We start from the raw sequence: 21,465 nt of genomic DNA on the forward strand, positions 1-21,465 counted from the left end.
GTTCTCCCCGGGGTCACAGGTTGCTTCCCGTGACTTCTGGGGGTTTGAGAGCAGCGTGTCTCCTGCCCCTGCAGAGCCTTCTGCAGCAGTGGTGCATGGCAGATGGCTGGGGGAGAACACTTTCATTTCTTTACTGGCTTTTACCTATATTTCCACCCTTTCATTTTATTAGACATGCAGCGTCACTGTAGTACATTTCTTTTTTTTCTGTTTTTTTTTTTTGAGATGGAGTCTCACTCTGTCACCAGGCTGGGGTGCAGTGGCGCCATCTCAGCTCACTGCAACCTCCGTCTCCCGGGTTCAAGTGATTCTCCTGCCTCAGCCTCCTGAGTTGCTGGGACTACAGGCACACACCACCATGCCCAGCTAATTTTTGTGTTTTTAGTAGAGACGGGGTTTCACCATGTTGGGCAACAAGAGAGAAACTCCTTCTGAAAAAAAAAAAGTTGGTATCTATCAAAGGCTTTGGAAGCCCTTTGAGTCAGCCGTTCCAATTCTAAGAATCCATACCCCAGAAACACTTGCAGATCTATGTAACATTACAGGATCAAGGATGTTCATTTCAGCATTGTTTGTAATAGGGTAAAAAAAGAAACTTAAATGTCTACGAAAAGAAAATGGGTCAAATAAATTGTACTACATCCGAACTACAGAATACTATGCAAAAATAAAAAGGAATGGGCTGGGCATGGTGGCTCACGCCTGTAATCCCCACACTTTGGGAGGCCGAGGCAGGTGGATCACGAGGTCAGGAGTTCGAGACCAGCCTGACCAACATAGTGAAACCCTATCTCTACTAAAAATATGAAAATGAGCTGGGCATGGTGGCACACACCTGTAATCCAAGCTACTCAGGAGGCTGAGGCAGGAGAATCACTTGAACCCGGGAGGTGGAGATTGCAGTGAGCTATCGAGCCACTGCATTCCAGCCTGGATGACATAGTGAATGAAGTAATGGTATGGAAATATTGCTACGTTAAATCAGAACAACGAAGTTGCTCTGTTTATGTTTTGTAAAAAGCAATGTGAATACAGGTATATATGTAAATGTTTAGAAACCATTCTTGGAGGATAGCCAACAAACTGTTAAAACAGTTACCTCTGGAGAAGGGAGTAAAATTGGGTGGAAATAGGATTTTCAAGTTTTATTCTTCAGGCCTCCTTACTGTTTGGATGTTTAATATGAATGTGTACCACTTGTGTAATGTAAACAACAGACACAACAGAGTAGCAAGGCTTCTTGTCTCTAGGGACAACAAATAAGGAGCTCCCAGGCCCGTGCTAAGTGAGAGTTAGATGAAACACACACGCTGAGCCAGGAGGACCACACAGGCACAAGGTGAGGAGAAACAGACGAGGAACAAGGGACAGCGCACAGTTACCGACCCCTGGCCGCGCTCAGCTCCAGGCAGAGATTGTGGGCATCCACACCAGGGCAAAACAAGGGTTTTACCTTCACTTGAACAAAATACATCAAGAGTTTTGAAAAGGTCAATGTGACAGCCATTAAGACTGTATCTTCCAAAGATCTGGAGGCAGTGGAAATGGGAGGCTGAGACGCACACTGCTGCTCAGTCATGTTCCAACCCAGTGTCCACTCAGAAACCTTTCCAGGACTCTTCCATGGGGCCCTGCACCGAGCAGGGGGCAGGGGATTCTTCCTGGGGAGGGCCCCCAGGCTTGTGTGTGTGTGGAGGGCAGCCTCACACTCAGTGAGCTTGCGGGCTGAGGAAAAGCTAAGCTGCAGATAGGACTCTTTGTCAACTGGAAGGGTTGGGAAAGCCCCCAGACAACACCAGCCTCCCGACTCTCACTTCTGGAGGCCGGGTCTCCATGCTGGGATGCTATTAGTGATTTGAACAGAATTCTCTTTGACTTGTTAACTTTCTTTAGCAGGGTGGGAGGTGCAGAGGTCGACGAGGAATTGACTGCCAGGATAGCTGGATTTCTCAGTGTAGCATCCAGAAAACTGATTCTAAAACTGTGCACGTGAGTTAGTAAGGACAGAAACATTCCTTTCTCTAAAGCAGGGTTATCCAACCCCCAGGCTGGGGACCGCTTGCTGCCAGTCCCTGGCCTGCTAGGATCCAGGCCGCAGAGCAGGAGGTGAGTGACGGCCACCCAGCATTACCACCTGAGCTAAGCCTCCTGTTACATCAGTAGGGGCATCAGATTCTCACAGGAGCACGAACTCTATTCTGAACTATGCATGTGAGGGCTCTGCGCGTTCCTTATGAGAATCTAATGCTTGGTGACCTGGGGTGGAACACCCTCAACTCCCTGCATCCCCCACCCCCGGGCCAAAAAGGTTGGGGACCGCTGTGCTAGAAGATGAACAGCAGGAAACGCAGCTGCAAAGAAATCGCTTCAAAGCCATTAATTAGGGAAGGGGTAATATTAAATTTGGGGGGACAGAGACACTCCAACGATAAGTAACAAGAGTTCCAGGAATGGAATGCAACAGTTGAATGTTGCACACTTTTGGTTTGCACACTTTGGTCAAAAAGAACACTGGCACCACGGCTCACACCTGTAATCCCAGTGCTTTGGGAGGCCCAGGCAGGAGAATCACCTGAGGCTAGGAGTTCAAGACCAGCCTAGGCAACATACTAAGACCCCGTCTCTCTAAAAAATTTTAAATGTTACCCAGATGTGGTGGTGCATGCCTACTCGGGAGGCTGAAGTGGGAGGATTGGGAGTTTGAGGCTGCGGTGAGCTATGACTGCACTATGCACTTCAGCCTGGGTAACGGCATTAGCTATCTCTAAAAACAAAAACTAACTGGTTAGTGTGAACAAGAACAAAAGGGATTTCGAACTTTTCTAGAGGAAAGTATGTGTAGTAATTTCTCAGTGACTGAGGTGTGTCTGGAGCCAAGTAGAGTTTCCCAATCTGGCCTGGGGAAAATACTATGAGAAGAGGAGGCCTCGATAGTTCTGAAAACTACAGTTCTCCAGTGCAACCCCCTATTTTGTAGGTGAGGACGTGTTCAGTGAAAATCGTGTCCTCGGACTTGTGGCTGGGACCAGACTGGGATAGAGCTCTCTGTTGTAAAATTTGCCTCATGCTGCCTCCTTTCTCTCCGTGTGGCATCCTGCCCCAGTGCGTAGACATGCCACTTGTCCCACATCACAGACTTCTAAATGTTTGTTATGGGCAGTCCAGATAAGAAACTCTTCGCTATAATGACAGAAAGTCGATTCATTAATGCCTCTGTTTATTGGCCTATGCTGGGGCTTGCACTTGACTCAATAGATTTCAGTATATTCACAGAGTTGCACAGCCATCACCGTGATCATTTTTACAACACCTCCATTACCCCAGAAAGATCCCTCCAGCTGGTTTTCAGTCAATCCCATTTGCACTGCTAGCTGTGGCCAACTACAAAATCTATCTTCTGTCTCTCTCAATTTGTTTTTTTTTTTTTTTTTTGAGACGGAGTTTTGCTCTTGTTGCACAGGCTGGAGTGCAATGGTGCGATCTTGGCTCACTACAACCTCTACCTCCCGGGTTTAAGTGATTCTCTTGCCTCAGCCTCACAAGTAGCTGGGATTACAGGCATGTGCCACCACGCATGGCTGATTTTGTGTTTTAGTAGAGACGGGGTTTTCTTCATGTTGGTCAGGCTGGTCTCGAACTCCCAACCTCAGGTGATCCACCCACCTTGGCCTCCCAAAGTGCTGGGATTACAGGCATGAGTCACTGCGGTCGGCCTCAATTTGTTTTTTCTGGACATTGAATATATATAGAAGCATACACTATGTGGTCTGGTCTATTGCATCTGGTTTCTTTCAGTTAGAATGTTTTTGAGATTCATCCATGCTGAAACATTTTGTCCATAGTTCATTTCTTTTTTTGCTGAATTGTATTCCATTGTGTGGACATACCACACTGTTTATTCATTCACAAGTTGGTAGGTGATGTGGTTTGGTTGTGTCCCGACCCAAACCTCATCATGTAGTTCCTCTAATCCCCATGTGTTGTAGGAGGGACCCAGTGGGAGGTATTTGAATCATGCTGCTGTTCTCATGATAATGAGTGAATTCTCATGAGATCTGATGATTTTACAAGGGACGTTTTCCCCTTTGCTTGGCACTTCTCCTTCCTGCCGCCACGTGAAGAAGGACATGTTTGCTTCCCCTTCTACCATGATTGTAAGTTTCCTGAGGTCTCCCAAGCCATGTTGAAGTATGAGTCAACTAAACCTGTTTTCTTTATAAATTACCCAGTCTCAGGTATTTCTTCATAGCAGTGTGAGAACAGGCTAATACTGTAGGCATTTGGACAGATTCCAGTTTTTCACCATCATAAATAATGCTGCTATTAGCATTTGTTTACAAGTTTTTGCATAAACATATGTTTTTATTTCTCTTGGAAGCGGAATTGCTAGGCCATATTGTCTTAGTCTGGATGGGCTGCTATAACAAATACTGTAGACTGGGTGGCTTATAAACAAGATCTTTATTTCTCACCGTTTTGAAGGCTGGAAAGTCGAAGATCAAGGTGCCAGCAGGTTTGGGGTCTGATGAGGTCTTGCTTTCTCACAGACTATGCCTTGTCACTCTGTCCTCATATAGTGGAAGGGGCCACTGGACTTCCTTGGACTTTTTAAGGACTTTAATTCCATTCATGAGGGCTCCACCCTCATGATCTAATCACTTCCCAAAGGCCTTGCCCTTTAATAGTATTATATTGAGGAATGGGTTTCAACATACAAATTTCAGGGGAACACAAACATTTAGACTATAGCGCACGACACATTTGTAAACTTTTTAAAGAAACTGTCACATTGTTTTCCAAAGTGATCGCACCATTTTACATTTCTACCAGCCATATATCAAGTTTCTCTTTTTCCATATCTTGCCAATATTTGGTATCTTCTTTTTGACTATTCTAGTGAGTGTGTAATGATGTTGCTTCATAGTTTTAACTTGCATTTTTTCTGATGCCTAATAGTGTTAATGACTCTTTCATGTGCTTATTATCATTTCTATGGCTCTCATGTTGAAATACCAACTCTTTCACCCATTTGTAAATTGGGTTTTTAAATTTCTTATGACTGAGTTGTAAGTGTTCTTTATATAGTTGGATATACATCCTTTATAAGTATATAATTTGCAAACATTTTTTCACAGTCTCTGGCTTGTTTTCATTTCCTTCATGGGGGTTTCGGAGATCAAAAGTTTTTAATTTCAATGCAATCCAGTGTATCAATTTTTTTCTATCTCATGCTTTTGGTGTTTTATATATAACCACTTTTTGCTTAACTCAAGATTTAAAAGATTTTCTCCTACAAGTTTTGTAGTTTTAGTTCTTACACTGATGTCTATAGGCAATTTGAATGAATTTATATACACAAACTAGGTCTAAGTTTTTCATTTTCAAACAGATTCTGTATTAGTTTCCCATGGCCTCTGTAACAAATTAGTGCCAACTGGTGGCTTACAACTACAGGACTTTATTTTCTCACTGTTCTGGAGGCCAGAGTCTGAAATCACGGCATCAGAAAGAGATGCTCCCTTGAGGACTCCAGGGAAGAATGAGTGCCTTACCTCCTCTACCTTCTGGTGGCTGTTGGCATTCCTTGGCTTGCAGTTGGTATCTCCTATATCTGCCTGTTTTCACACTGCCTTCTCCTCTGTGGGTGACCCCCTCTATGTCTGTGTCACCTCTTTCTGCCTGTATCTTACAAGGACTCTTTGATGGTATTTAGGGCCTACCAATGTAATTCAGGATAAGCTCATATCAAAATCCTTAACCATCACACCTACACACATTCCCTTTTTTCCAGAGAAGGTAACATTTACAAGATCCGGGGATTAGGACTTGATTTTTCGGGTGGCCATCATGTAAGCTACTACAATATCAAATTCTCCCAGTGATGTTTGTTAAGAAGACTATCATTTCCTTATTGAATTGCCTTGGCACTTTGTTGAAAGTCAACTGGCCATAAATAGAAGGGTTTATTGATTTCTGGACTCTCAATTCTGTTCCATGGATGTATCCTTGTATCAGTAAAACACACAGTCTTGCTAATGCAGTATTATGGTTAAGTTCTGAAATCAGATAATGTAAATCTTCCAACTTTGTTCTTTTTAAAAATTGCCATTGACTACTGTAGGACCTTGTATTATATTTTCACATACATTTTAGGTTCAGCTTATCAATTTCTGTGCAAAAATCTGCTGGAATCTTGATGGGAACTGAACTGAAACTATAATTTGGGATATGTTTTAGTCCATGGAATGGCTCTCCATCTATTTAAATCTTAATTTTTTTTTTTTTTTTTTGAGATGGGAGTCTTGCTTTGTTAACCAGGCTGGAGTGCAGTGGCGTGATCTTGGCTCACTGCAACCTCTACCTCCCGGGTTCAAGCAATTCTCCTGCCTCAGTCTCCCAAGTAGCTGTGATTACAGGTGCTCACCACCATGCCCAGTTATTTTTTTTGCATTTTTAGTAGAGACAGGGTTTCACCATGTTGGTCAGGCTGGTTTCGAACTCCTGACCTCAACTGATTTACCTGCCTTGGCCTCCCAAAGTGCTAGAATTACAGGCGTGAGCCACCACATCCAGCCAATCTTTTTTTTTTTGAGACGGAGTCTCACTTTGCCTCCCAGGCTGGAGTGCAATAGCACCATCTTGGCTCACTGCAGCCTCTGCCACCTGGGTTCAAGCAATTCTCCTGCTTTAGTCTCCTGAGTAGCTGGGATTACAGGCGTGTGCCACCATGCCCGGCTAATTTTTGTACTTTTAGTAGAGATGGGTTTCACCATGTTGGCCAGGATGGTCTTGATCACCTCACCTCGTGATCTGCCCGCCTCGGCCTCCCAACGTGATGGGATTACTGACGTGAGCCACCTTGCCCACCCTGCCAATCTTAATTCTTATAGCAATGTTTTGTAGTTTTCAGTATATAAGCCTTATACATTTTTGTTAAATTAATTATTATTTTATTCTATTTGACATTATACATAGAATTGTTTTCTAAACTGGATGCTGTCCAATCTGGATGCTTTTAATTTTCTTTTTTAGCTTTATTATATAGGCTAGGTTCTCGAACACCATTTTGAAAAGGAGTTAAAGATATTTGTGCCTATGTTCAGGAGGGAAATTCATATGCAGTTTTCTTGTAATTTGTCTGGCTTTGGAATCAACATAATAATAATCTCATAGAATGAATTGTGAGATGTTGCCACCTTCTCAATTTTTCTGAAAGAAATTTGTGAATGATTAGTACTACTTTTTCTTTATTTGATAGAATTCACTAGTGTCTACCTGCAAATGGATATTTTTGTGAAAATATTTTAAATTATTAATTCCATTTCTTTAGTTGTGATAGTCTATCAGATTTTCTATTTCTTTTTTTTTTTTTTTTTTTGAGACAGGGTTTCAATCCTGTTGCCCAGGCTGGAGCGCAATGGCTCCATCTCGGCTCACTACATCCTCTGCCCCTCAGGCTCAAAAGTGATTCTCTCTGCAGTTGCTGGGACTACAGGCACATGCCATGGAGCCTGGCTAACTTTTGTATTTTTAGTAGAGATGGGGTTTCACCATGTTGGCCAGGCTGTCTTGAACTCCTGACCTCAAGTGATCCACCCACCTCATCCTCCCAAAGTGCTAAGATTACAGGTGTGAACCACCACCTTGGCAGATTTTCTTTTTATTCTAGAGTTTGATAATTTGCGTCTTTCTTGGAGTACATTCATGTCATTTGTCTAGTTTCTGTAGGGTTGGTAGTGATGTTACCTCTTTAGGTCCTAAATTGGCAATCTATGTCTCCTCTGTTATTTTCTTGGTTAGTCCAGTTAAAGGTTTGTCAGTTTTGTTGATGTCTTTTAAAGAAAGTCTTTTGATTTCATTATTTTTCTTTATTTAAAAGAAGTCCTCTCTTTCTGCCCCCCCTCTCCCACATGCTGGTCTGCAGAGCCCTACTCCCAAGGAGTAGGGCCCTGGGTGGAGCTCAGCAGAGTCTGCCCACTCCCTGCGCTGGCCCACACAGGCCTCCAGGATCCCTGAGAGGGACCAGCAGAGCAGACCTAGAGTGTGATGGGCGCCGGCCCTGCCTGAGGCCCAGTCGGGGATCTTTCTGCAGATCTACCTCTGGCTCAGCGCATGCCCCCTGCCCTGAGAACAGGAAAGGGCCCAGAAGGGCTGACTCACCGGGCTGACACTCACACGGAAATAGGATGCACTTTATTTACTGGTGCAAAGGCAGGTGAGAGTGCCTCCTGTGTGACTGTTGGCTCCTGCCTGGTGGCCCTGAAGGGAAGGAGCCAGTGAGCCTGACCCCGGGAGGGGCCGTCCCCATGTGCCCTGCTTGGCAGGCCCCAGGCGGCTTCCCCAGGCCCCGGTCTGGGGCCCCTGGTTCTCCCCTGCCTCGCGGCCGTGCGTCCTGTGCTTTGGGTTTCTCGGTTTGGGTTTTTTAATGCCAGTTCTCAGTACGTAAGTGCATTCTTAAAGAGGTTCCAGCTATCACTTTTAACCACATATATATACATATATAGTCTATCTACAAAGTGAGATTTGTGAGATGTTTCAACAGTGAGCTCGGGCCCCACCCGTCTTGTGACCATTTGTCCCCGGTCCTCATCCCCACCCGTGCCCTGGTCCCGAGTGGCGTGGGGACGGGCTATCACTGTATGTATTAAAATGACTGCATCAAATAAATGTTTACTGATTTTTTTCCAAAAAAAAAAAAAAAATCCTCTCCAGGCCAGGCACCTGGCTCACGCCTGTAATCCCAGCACTTTGGGAGGCTGAGGCAGGCGGATCACAAGGTCAGGAGATCGAGACCATTCTGGCTAACACGGTGAAACCCCATCTTTACTAAAAATACAGAAAAATTGGCCGGGTGTGGTGGCGGGTGCCTGTAGTCCCAGCTGAGGGAGGAGAATGGCGTGAACCCAGGGGGTGGAGCTTGCAGTGAGCCGAGATCCTGCCAGTGCACTCCAGCTGGGGAGACAGAGCAAGATTCCATCTCCAAAAAAAAAAAAAAAAAAGAAAGCCTCTCTAATCTTTATTTCCTTCCTTCTACTTGCTTTGGGGTTTTACTTTAAGGTGGAAGCTTAGGTTGTTACTGAGATTTTTCTTTTCTGATACAGGCATTTAAAAACCTGTCTAAATTTCCTCTTTACCACTGTTTTAGCTGCCTCACATAAACTTTGATTTGTTGGCCTGTGGTGGCAGCACGAGAGCAGAATATGAGCTATGGCTGCTGTAGGAGTCATGGCAGGACCAGCATTTAGAAAGTTTCTTCCCCTCTTTGGAAGAAGGTATTGGTTGAAAGGCAAGTATTGGTTGAAAGGAGTGCAGCAGAAACTGTAACCAAAGGAGACATTAGGCTTCCAGAAAAATCTAAAGGAAAAGTATGGCAAGCAAGAGTAGTAGCTGCTGCTGGATGAGGCTATAAGGGAAAAGGTGGAGAGATTCAACCAGTTAGCATTAAAGTCAGAAATAAATTTCCTCCAGGATACAGAGACACCAAAATAGTTCTAGATGACAAGGATTGTATCTTATTAAGAGACAGCGGACATTCTTGAAAGTATGTAGACTGAAACAAATCACTATTGAAATGGCATCAACATGAAGCTGCCCACTGAAGTTCTGCAATCTTTCATCATGCAAATAATGTCTTTTATAATAAAACTGGTAACTAAATTTTTTGGATATATTTTATTTAATTGATTCAGTTCATAACATTTCGAAACCTCCTTTGTGTATTTCTTTGATCTGTGGGTTATTTAGGAGCATACTGGTTAATTTGGGTGTTTTCCAGTTTCCTTTCTACTGTGGATCTCTGATTTAATCATGTTGCAGCCAGAGAATATACGATTTACTGAGACTTGTTTTATGGTCCAGCATGTGTGTGGTCTACACTGGAGAATGTTTCATGTACACCTGAAAAGACTATGTACTTTGGAATATCTGGGTGAAGAGTTTTTTCCTACCACCCCTGGCTAATTTTTGTATTTTTGGTAGAGATAGGGTTTCTCCACGTTGGTCAGGTTGGGCTCCAACTACCAACCTCAGGTGATCTGTCTGCCTCGGCCTTCCCAAAGTGCTGGGATTACAGGCGTGAGCCACTGTGCTCGGCCATGTTTAGCTTTTCTTGTCTCTTGTATGTAGCAGAGTTTGTGTTTTGCTTTGTGAACCAACTTGGAAATTTTTTCTTAGAGTAGAAATAAAGTGCATGGGCCAGGTGTGGTGGCTCATGCATGTAATCCTAGCATTTTGGGAGACCGAGGTGGGCACCCTGTTTGAGCCCAGGAGTTTGACATCAACCTGGGCAACAGAGTTAAACTCTGTCCCTACAAAAATATTTTAAAAATTAGCCAGGCATTGCGGCACACACCTATAGTCCCAGCTACTCAGGAGGCTGAGGCAGGAGGATTGCTTGAGACCAGGAAGTTGAGGCTGCAGTAAGCTGTGATCGCGCCACTGCACTCCGGCCCAGGCAACAGGGTGAGACCCTGTCTCCAAACAAAAACACAAACAGTAAGTGGATGCCCATTCACTGTATGATATGTTTAAATTAGTCTCAACTCATGCTATTTTGTTGTATTTTTAAAAAAATTTTATAGATTCAGGGGGTACAAAGTGCAATTTTGATACTTGGGTGTATTTTCTGCGTGTATTGAATTATATTTATTATTTTTCCCCTGTATAGGGTCTAATTTTGCTTTTTTTGAATTTAGGAAGTTTTGTTTTTATTCTACTAGTTATCTTTATAATAAAACTTCCTATAATGTACCTAATCCCCCGTTTTTGTACTTCTAATATTCCCTTTGTCTAAATATTTTTGTACTGTACCCCACCTATTTACATAATACACTATGAGCAAATTATTTTCTTTTTTTCAACTTTTAGATTTAGGGGTACATGTGCAGGTTTCTTACCTGGGTATACTGCGTGATGCTGAGGTTTGGGGTACAAATGGTCTCATCACCAAGGTGTTGAGCATAGTACCCAATAGTTTTTCAACCCTTGCCCTGCCTCCTTCCCTCCCCACAGTCAGCATCTATTGTTCCCATCTTCATGTCCATGAGTATGCGGTGGTTAGCTCCTAATTATAAGTGAGAACATGCAGTATTTGGTTTTGTTTCTGAGTTAATTCGCAAGGTATAATTTACACACATTAAAGTATTTTACTTTCTAAAAACTCCAATCTCATGACAGATTATTCTGCTTTTTTTCTTTGAGACAGGGTCTCACTCTGTTGCCCGGGCTGGAGTGCAGTGCTGGAATCACAGCTCATGACTGCCTTGACCTCCTAGGCTCACATCATCCTCTTGCCTCAGCCTCTCAAGTATCTAGGACTACGGGTGCACATCACCATGTCTGGGTTTTATTTTTTGTAGACATCAGGTTTCGCTATGTTCCCCAAGCTGGTTTCAAATTCCTGATCTCAGGCAGTCCTCCTGCCTTGGCCTTCCAAAATGCTGGGATTACAGGTGTGACCCACCATGCCCGGCCTTGCATTTCTTAATCAGATGCTTTCCCCTAGCAGTTTCCTCAGGAAGGGCTCAACAAGAAGTATTACATTCTAATTTTTAATTGTTTTTCTATAACCTTGTTATCTGAAAGACTGCTTTGTGGATATAAGATCCTTGAATCATATTTCCTTCTTCCTTCAAATCTCTAGAAAATGTTGCTGTCGAGATGACTTATTTTATCTGTGTTCCATCAGCCTTAAGCTTCCTACTCCTCTTCACCAGGAAATAAGGAAATTAAATTTAAGCATCCTCCATAGATTAACCCGTACTCTTAGGTGTACGTTATGAATGTTTTTATTTAAGTCATCACAAGGACAGTGTTTTGGAAAGATGCATGGAGATATTTCAGATTTAGATGTTGGACATCTCTATCTTCTGGGACTAAGGTTTTATGTCCACAAGGAAAGACGGCATGAGGCCCACACATCAGATGATTATTATTTCATAGACTTAAAGATACATCTTCTCCACCCACATTGCAGTATCTCTAATATTGGAAGACATCTTACAGCATAATACAGGTAGAATTATTTTCTTCTAGTGGTACAAAAGTACACATGGTACAATTGGTAAAGTACTGACTTTGATGAAATACTGGTGTATTTTCTGTCCCAACTTGACCCAAAGCCCCATTTTTCCAGAGTTAGAATTTAGTCATAGACAATAAAAAGGTGGCGTGGTTCTCTTCTTCCCTGTGGATGTCCTGCTGAGTGGAAATGGGCTCCAAATGGTCTCTACCCTGCTCGCTCCAAGCCACTGCCTTTTAAAACACAGAATCATTGGTAGAGCACTCTGGAAACTTCCCACTCTGTGAAAGAGAAATTTGTAACTTGGTCCAGATTTGAGAAGACTGTACTTTCTCAGCATTTTGCTTCAGTTTGATCCAAATTTTACTGTTTCTAGTAGACATTTCTTTGTGGTGTATATTACTGGATTATGGTCCCTCTATAATTTTAACATAAAAATTTTACTTTTGGTTCTTTTTGTTTACAACGTTGGTTTTAAGGATTGAAGTAATGTGCCTGATCCGCCATCTTTCCCAGAAACTTAGGGTCACATTTTCAAAAAGTTTATTACAAACATTATTTTGATGTTGCTATTTTGACTTAGAAAGTATTATAAAGGAAGCTGAAAAGTTATTATTTATGAAAATAATGGCCATGATATTCTTGTAGTCCTATGAGGTCAGCAGGAACCTAGGAAACTTCAGATACCATATATTCTTTGGTTGGATGTGAAAAAAGGAACTAAGAAATTTAGTTGTTATTTTCTAAAATAAGACAAAACAACACACAGAGAATACTACCCCAGTGCAAAAAAGTTAAAATTAAGACACTATTCTGTTGGATATATTACATATGCAAATAGACTAATAATCAGGAATGTAGGTTTATTTCATTAAAAAATAAAACAAAACAAACCAGACTCATCCCCCAAAGAGTACTTTATCCTTTAAAGCAGCAGCAATCACAAGGCACATATGTACAAAATACCTCAAGCAAAATAGAAACTGAACATTCAAAAAATACGTGTTATTTAAAAAGATGTTGAAGACCATTTGAGTAATATGAGCATAGATTATAAAAATGGTAATTTTATTCTTCTACCTTTAACAAGAGAAGGAATGATGGTGTAATATTTATATGCTATCTTGTGGCACATATAACAAAACTTTATACCACGTAACCTGGTTTGCTAAAGAAAAATCAGGTAAAGTACTGCTTAAAAATGGTATTTTTAGTGCTTTCACATCTTTTGTAGATATCTGGAATCTGTAAGCTGAAAAGAAAAATTATCTTTTTCCTTAGCTTAGAAAAAGCCTGTAGTTACATGTCCCTAGGCAAACCCACCATACAGAAAAGGAATACACTTGAGATATTCTAAAATATAAAGGATATGATTTATATTCTGGGATCAACATACCAACCAACCCTCGTCCTAAAACAGATTAGAGGTGAACACATAAGAAATGTAAAGAAAGGTCAATTATATTAAAATAAAATAGCATCTGATTTAAATTATTGCTCACTTAGAAGTATAATGAATATTCTCTGGCTAGGGATGCTCAGTTTAGAAATGGTGTGACATCAATATTTAGTGTGTACAAAAGTTCTAGGATTCAAATACAATGCAAAGTTTATAATAATCACACAAAAAGTGTTCCTTTTAGCCACCATTTAGCTTCACACGACGAAGAGTGGAAAATAGTTGTTTAATTAGATCTTCAACATAAATTTGTACCACATATGTTGAAGTGTTCCTGTTAGCTTTATGCTGCAGTCATTTTTATATGAAATATTAAGGAGTTAAGGAGTGCTTACTGTATCATTACTATTAGAAGGGAGGGAAGAGACACTGAAGCTCCAGTTTTAAACGACAACAAAAGAATATAAAATACTAGTATAAGAAAACATTTAAATAGTACTAAATGCACAATTTAAATATGAGTTATACACTGTCATTAGTTTTCCTCTTTAAAAAATCAGTTCCTGGGCTTTTAGAAGTGTTTTCTTTTTAAAAAAATAAGCATCCTTCTCATGGTCAATTGGTCCATATTGACATCATTTGGTAACAATTCTATCAAAGATCCACATGTTCTTGCTCTCCTTCAGGCCCCTCCGTGGCCAGCGGGAGTCTTGAGTCCTGTCTGCCTATTGTGTGGCAGGAGGCCACGGTCCTGGGACTGTCCCTAGAGCAGGACGGCCTGGGCCACCTCCTTGATGGTGGACGCAGCTCTCTCCAGTTCTTCTGCTGTTTGTTCCACCGTGACCACAACCCGAATGCTGAGAACAGTAAAGGACACAAAGAATTATCTTTGTGGGCCAGGTGCGGTGGCTCACACCTGTAATCCCAGCACTTTGGGAGGCCGAGGCAGGCAAGATCATGAGGTCAGGAGATCGAGATCATCCTGGCTAACACAGTGAAACCCCAACCCCACCTCTACTAAAAATACAAAAAAATTAGCTGGGCGTGGTAGCAGGCGCCTGTAGTCCCAGGTACTTGGGAGGCTGAGGCAGGAGAATGGCGTGAACCTGGGAGGCAGAGCTAGCAGTGAGCCAAGATCACGACACTACAGCCTGGGTGACAGAGCAAGACTCCCTCTCAAACAAAAACAAAAACAAAAAACAAAACAAAAAAACAAAAAAGAAATATCTATATGAGGTGAGGACCTGTGCTCACAGTCAGCCATCTATGGCCTGAGAGTCAAATCCACTGCCTCCTATTTTTGTAAACAAACCTCTCTTGGCAGTTGGCCTGTCTATTCATGTACCTGCTGCCCACAGCCGCTTTCTCACTACTGTGGCAGGTGGGTTGCTGTGGCAGAGACTCTGTAACCTGCAGGCCTTGGCATACACCACCAGTGCACACCCAGTCAGAGTGAGTTGCCGTGGGCTCTGCCTCAGAGGCTGGGAAACAGCATCCTGTCCATCATGTACTGCTTCAGGCAGTGCCAGGCACAAAGCAGGAATTCCATCCTTCTCAGATCAACGAGAGTTTGATTATGCATATTTATGTCAATAGCAATGTGAAAGCTCTGTAATACTCTAAGGTATGGCAGAAATGTTCAGGTTTTCAGGAAATTGAAGAAATAATAGCTTGAAAGAACAATGCTACCTCTGTCCCCTCAGTTCCCTCTGCAAACATCTGCTTCATGCATGTGACACATATTTATTGAGCTGTACTATGCTGTGCATGGAGTCCTGAGGGCACAAAACCAGCATGGCTCCCGTCCTCATGCACCTACAGTCTTACTAACAAGTAAACGTAGGACGTAGGATTATACCTTTGGGTAAGTGCAATAAAAGATGAAGGGAGTAGCCCAGGCTGGAGTGCAATGGAGTGATCTCAGCTCACTGCAGCCTTCACCTCCCGGAACCAGGTGATTTTCCCACCTCAGCCTCCCAAGTAGCTGGGACCACAGGCGTGCACCACCATGCCCGGCTAATTTTTACAGAGATGGGGTTTCACCACATTGCCCAGGCTGGTCTTGTACTCCTGGGCTCAAGTGATCTGCCCACCTCGGCCTCCCAGGTGTTGGGATTACAGGTGTGGGCCACTGCGCTTGGCTGACAAGGGCAGGGTCTTTAAGGTGCTTTGAGCTGCTACCACAGTGATCTTCCAAATCCTGATCTGGCGCTCCGGGCCAGCAGAGCATTCCAACTCCCCGGTGGGCTCTCCTACAGCCTCCCTGACTTGGCACCTGGCCTCAGGACCCTTCTCTCCAGCTCTTCTGCAGCTTCCATTCTGCACTCCCAGATGAACCTGGAGGTCTCCAAGCCACTGACAACCCTGAGCAAAGCACACACCACCGCCTCTGATGGAGAGCCACGATCACCACAGGATGCCCGACACACATACTTCTCCAGGCTTGGTGTAGACATCACCTGCTCTCAAAAGCCTGGGCAATGAATGCCCCAGGGCAGAACTGAGCATGTCCATGCCCCCTCCTGTGACTGCCTGGCCCAGTGCAGTCAAACACATTAGTCTTTTACTTTTGGTGTTCTTTTTTTTTGTTGTTGAGACGGAGTCTTGCTCTGTCGCCCAGGCTGGAGTGCAGTGGCCGGATCTCAGCTCACTGCAAGCTCCGCCTCCCGGGTTCCTGCCATTCTCCTGCCTCAGCCTCCCGAGTAGCTGGGACTACAGGCGCCCGCCACCTCGCCCGGCTAGTTTTTTGTATTTTTTTTTTTTTTTTTAGTAGAGATGGGGTTTCACTGTGTTAGCCAGGATGGTCTCAATCTCCTGACCTCGTGATCCGCCCGTCTTGGCCTCCCAAAGTGGTGTTTTTTCTTGATGCTGCAGCTTTTCCCCACCGTTGCTTGGTTTTTCCCGTGTGAGTGAGTGTCGCTGACTGAAGGAGCAGCAGAGAGGTGTGCCCACCCCCACCCAACACTGCCGATCGTCCCTGCAGGACAGTCCTTGTGGCAGGAACTCCTGGTCCGGCATGTGCCACCTTTCAGATGTGGCAGATATGAGCTGATGGAAACTCAGTGTGCCCACGTTCATTCCTGGGCTCCCAGACATTTCCCTGAGTTAACTGAGAGGGTACTCAGTGAGTCCTCGGGAGCTTTTCATGTAAAATTTAAAACACTTCTAGTTTAAGAGCAGAAAACAGGTAATGTACTATATTTTAATGACAGATACTCTTCCTTAGCCTATGATAGTCTTTCAAAATTTTTCAAAAGATAATGTATTTCACAGAGCTCAGAGCAGGGGAAAAAAATAAGGTCATATTTGAATGTCACCGACCTGGGAGGAGGGAGACACTTCTCTTCCTTCTCCAAGTAGCGTGCCTGAGTTAATGCGATACTTCTGTTCATGCACTGCAGGAGGAAAAAGAACACATCGGCAACCTGGACTTCAGACACGGCGGTCACTAAACTGGTGAACGCTGAAATCCTGCACTGGTAGCTTTAACTCCCTTTTCCAATTATAATTGCTAGAAGGTATCACCAAGATACTACACCACCACCTTGGCAGCAATGTCCACAGAACTTTCTGCCATGACAAATACCTCTGTTCTGTAGTGCCCAGCAGTCGCCACGAGCCCTGTGTGCCTGCTGGGCACAGGGAGATGTGGCTGGTGCTACTGAGAGGTCACAGTAGTACCTTTTATTTCCACTTAGTTTAAATTTAAATAGCCACAGATAGCTAATGGCTACCATTTAGACAAAGCAGAGTTAGAATGTGAGGAAATGGTGCGAGCAAAGTCCTGCAGGCTGGACTTAAGACCACCACCACCAGTAGGACTGTGTCAGAGAAAAACCACTGCACTTCAGATATTAGCAAAAACGACGTCCACATGTGGCATCTGGGCATGGCGCGGGCACTGCAGAGTCTCGCGTTAACCAAGTTTTTTACAGCTTTCCTACATATTAACCATCTGTCAACATTAAGAAAAAATGAAAACAATCTCTACTAAAATAAAGAAAGCATAAACACCAGAGCAAGGTAATAGGCTACAGTGTTTTCTTTCTGGAGTGATGAAAATGTTTTGGAATGAGATAGTAATGGTTGCACAACCTACTGCACGTATGATACTAAAAGCCACTTAACGATATACTTCAATAGGGTGAATTTTATGGTATGTGGTATGTGCGTTATATTGAAAAAAAAGTAGCAACAGAGCAAAGGCCAGTGTAAAGGAAAGAACAATTATTCCACGTGTCTGGCAGTAAAGGTATCTGCCTGAAGAGGGGTCACGTCATAGGCTGCGAGGAAGGGATGGAAAAACCATACCAGGCAATGACAGCAGCCTCCCGCTGGCTCTAGGCTCTGGAAGTGTACTTGGAAAAGTGAACTCCTGCAAACATCTGGACTGGCTCTGTTTCTAGCCCTGGCTGGTTAAGAGACATTATAAACAACAGCTCAGTTTGTAAAAACAGTGTCCTGTTGAGCAACTCAAAATAAACTTGGCAAAGCCTCTCAGATCTACAAAACTTAAATAAGAGTTAAGGCAGCATGGTTTTTTTCTCTCCTTCAAATATTGAAAAGAAGATGAGGGGAGTGGGACAAAAGATTCGGAAGATTTTAAAAATGGAAGCTACGATGACACACAGAAGTGGAAGATATATATATATAAATGAAGTTTCTAGATAGTATTCTGTTCCCTACCCCAGACTGCTCTCTTCTCATTCAACTCTCAAGAGGATTTCCTTAAGAGAGCTAGGATCAAACCAGGCTAGTTTGAGATCTGTGAGCTGTTCACAGACTTTTCCTTTTTTTCTTTTCTTTTTGAGACGCAGTCTCGCTCTGTCGCCCAGGCTGGAGTGCAGTGGCCGGATCTCAGCTCACTGCAAGCTCCGCCTCCCGGGTTTACGCCATTCTCCTGCCTCAGCCTCCCAAGTAGCTGGGACTACAGGCGCCCGCCACCTCGCCCGGGTAGTTTGTTGTATTTTTTAGTAGAGACGGGGTTTCACCATGTTAGCCAGGATGGTCTCGATCTCCTGACCTCGTGATCCGCCCGTCTCGGCCTCCCAAAGTGCTGGGATTACAGGCTTGAGCCACCGCGCCCGGCCGACAGACTTTTCATTTCCTCTTTCGTTACGTGGCTAATCCTTGTAAGCACAGTATTTTAATACCGAGTTGCTTCATTCACACATCCTCCTCTGCGTCTCTCTTTGGTACAAAGCAGTAGTAAGACTTTAGCTGTTGCTATCTAATGAAAAGAGAACACAGGTGGATTTACTATGCAATGAATACACTGGCATCTGAAGGAGGTGACTGTCCCTCAACATGAGGCATGTGTGGACAACTGTCCCGATGTAGTTCGAGAAGAGACTCAGTGAGAACGGCGGAGCGATCACTCAGACCCAACACCAGCGTGTGCAGCTCATGAGCCTGCTCTGCGAACACGGCTCTCAGCTGTTCCGCTGGGGCAAGTCTATTGAAAACAACAAATTCACCTGCCTCATGAAGGTAACGAAATGAATGGGAATTTTACTGGCTTGTCCATTTAGTATGTATTTAATTTATAAATGTGTTTTAGTTTTCCATTTGTATGAGAACTCTAATCACAAAGATGTCCCACTTAGTTTTGTGTTTGTATGTATTCAAGGAACATTACAATACAAACAATGAGGCAGTAAAGCAGGCAGTGGGATGTTTTTCTCTGTTGAGAGTCTTCATGTCCACAGAGTTATTCCTGAGGGGACATCAGCTGCATTTCCTCACCTCACAAGATAAGCAGCTCCAGCCTGATTATTCATAATCTGACATGTTTCTTCAGGAAGCTCAGATCCTGGGGCTGTTTTATTTTTATTTTTTTTAATGTAATTGACTCTAGAAGGCCACACATTTTATGAAGTTCTCCACACATCTGTTATTCCAGATTATGTGGCTCAAACATTTAGGACCTAGGACAGCTGAAGCCAGGTAGGCAGCAGAGGCTGCCTGCACACCTGGTCTGTATACTGCACAGCCATGTGGCCTAGAAGAGCCTGCCTGAGAGGCTACATAGGCAGATGAGGCTTAGGACAGGGCCTGGCCTCGGAAAGGCACATGATAGGTGGTAGCTGCCATTATGACCCCAGAAACCTAGTAGCATCGCTCATAGCTACAGCCTCTGGACAAGGAAGCAGAATCATGCCCATTTGCATTCTCAAATACATACTAGCTATATGTCAGATTTTTCTAAAAGCAGCAGCAGCAGCAGCCCACATAAAAGTCCAGATTCTTCTGAAAGCAGATGTCCAGCATCCCAGGACTTGGAAGAGGGGAGCAGGGTGGGTGGCATTCCACTGCCCGTCCTGAGTCCTTCCTGCCCACGTTCCTCCGCTGCTCTTCCTCCCCCGTTTAAAGAAACTTCTGTTGTCCCCGCACCGCTGTAAACCCGCGTGCAGGAAGCACTCTGGAGGGGCAGTGCTGCCAGATGAAAACAGGCCAGTGGTTTCCCTGGTGATGTGTTTCTTAGACAATTAGTAGTAAAATAACTTTTGGAAGATACAAGAGCATCCTGACTTCAGGGTGACTGCAAGTGGACTGTCCCTGAGCCATGCTGTGGGGACAGTCAGCTGTCCAGGAATGTGTGCAATGCCCACACACAATGCCTCCCCCAACTACACATAGGAAAGCCTGGCTTTGTAAAACGGTGAGCAAGTGAGTTTTCTGCAAGGCTCATTTTTCAGAGGAGAGGCTAAGTATATTTAAATGCAAAGTGGTACAAAATAGAATAACTTTGGAGGGAGCCACATATTGACCCAATGGGAGGGCCTGCTGCCCGTTACCATGGCCAGAAGCTAGGAAGCACCTGGAGGATTAAGATTCCATGTCCAGAGTGGGTCACCAGCATCTTCCTTTCTACTCTCTTCTCTCTCAGGGCAAAGAGACTTTTCTTAAAAAATAACATTAAAAATTTGCTTGGGGCAAGGGCAGAAGTGGTGTGGGGGGATTTCCTCAAGTAACTGGATACTTACTTGATCTACAATTTCCTGAAGCAGTCTGACGTCTTGCTCGCGAGACCCAGTGCTCTCTTCCAGTTGCAGGTGAAAGGCTGGAGAAAGGGACACCCCCACCACTTTTAATCCAGAAATCCTGCAGGAGGGAAACACACACACAGCCGTAAAGATCACCCACGGAGAAATAATGTTACAAGTCCACAATGTCAAGGCACAGTGAACGTACAGAAGCTTGCGACTGATGGGAAGCATTATTCCAATTCCAACAAAGAAAGCGAAACGAGGCACCCTGGGCAGTGCTTCCTCACCTAAAAAAGTTTGCCTGTGATGTGGCTTCTCGAGCGCAGGACCGGGTCTCATGGCCCCAGCCTCCCACCAGGGAGTCTGTGCACCATACTACCGGCCTGGGCGCCCCTCCTTATAGGCCCTCTGGGCCCCAGCTTGGTCTGTCATTCCCTTGCCATGTGCTCCCTCGCCCCTGATGTCTGTTCTTCCCTGTGCTGGCTACACATGCTGGGGCCCAGCTCCAGCACTGCCTGCTGCTGGGGCCTTCTTCATCACCCACTTTAGGGAAGGCTCAGCTCCATCATTTGCTATGTTTCATCCTGTCTGGATCCTTCACAAGCTACTCACCACAGTTATGTTATGCTTCCTTGCTTATTATCTATGTCTTTAGTTTTTATTTTGTTTCTCATTAATTACAGGGATGATTTCTAACATTAACAACATTATGCCCCATCTCTACAAACAAAACAAAAACAAAAATACAGAAACTGGCCGGGTGTGGTGGCTTGCACCTGTAGTCCCAGCCACTTGGGAAGCTCAGGTGGGAGGATCGCTTGAACTCAGGAGGTCAAGGTTGCAGTGAGCTTGGGTGACAGAGTAAAAATCTAAAAAAAAAAAAAAAAAAAAACCCAACAAAAACCAAACATACATTATATTTTGACTAATAGCAATATGTTTAGATAGAAAAATGTCCTTATTTGCATGTTATGTTTTAGATTTTACTTGGATTAAAATTATTTTTTTTTTACTTAGGATTAACAGCACAAAAATCTGTAGCTTCTCAAAGACAGATC

General features: G+C 43.9%; 1 protein-coding gene across 6 annotated transcripts in view; it reads right to left on the reverse strand.

Moving 5' to 3' along the window:
* SPTLC1 (serine palmitoyltransferase long chain base subunit 1) overlaps nucleotides 1–21,465 on the reverse strand; it is a 116,356-nt gene that overhangs the window by 31,269 nt on the left and 63,622 nt on the right. For 4 of the 6 annotated variants that reach the window (XR_003307109.1, XR_003307108.1, XR_003307110.1 and 1 more), the window contains exons 13-14: nucleotides 20,405–20,522; nucleotides 16,740–16,813 (exon numbers count right to left, since the gene is read on the reverse strand). Coding sequence is in view for 2 of the 6 variants with exons in the window: in XM_026448936.1 (XP_026304721.1) it covers nucleotides 12,147–12,300; nucleotides 16,740–16,813; nucleotides 20,405–20,522 (346 nt within the window). In the remaining 4 variants the exon portion in view is untranslated. Of the gene's footprint in view, nucleotides 1–11,352; nucleotides 12,301–12,862; nucleotides 14,276–16,739; nucleotides 16,814–20,404; nucleotides 20,523–21,465 lie in introns of those variants that run through there. The other 2 variants (XM_026448936.1, XM_026448937.1) reach the window with 2 other exon arrangements.

Source organism: Piliocolobus tephrosceles, chromosome 14, assembly GCF_002776525.5.
Source record: "Piliocolobus tephrosceles isolate RC106 chromosome 14, ASM277652v3, whole genome shotgun sequence".
Lineage (NCBI taxonomy): Eukaryota > Metazoa > Chordata > Mammalia > Primates > Cercopithecidae > Piliocolobus > Piliocolobus tephrosceles.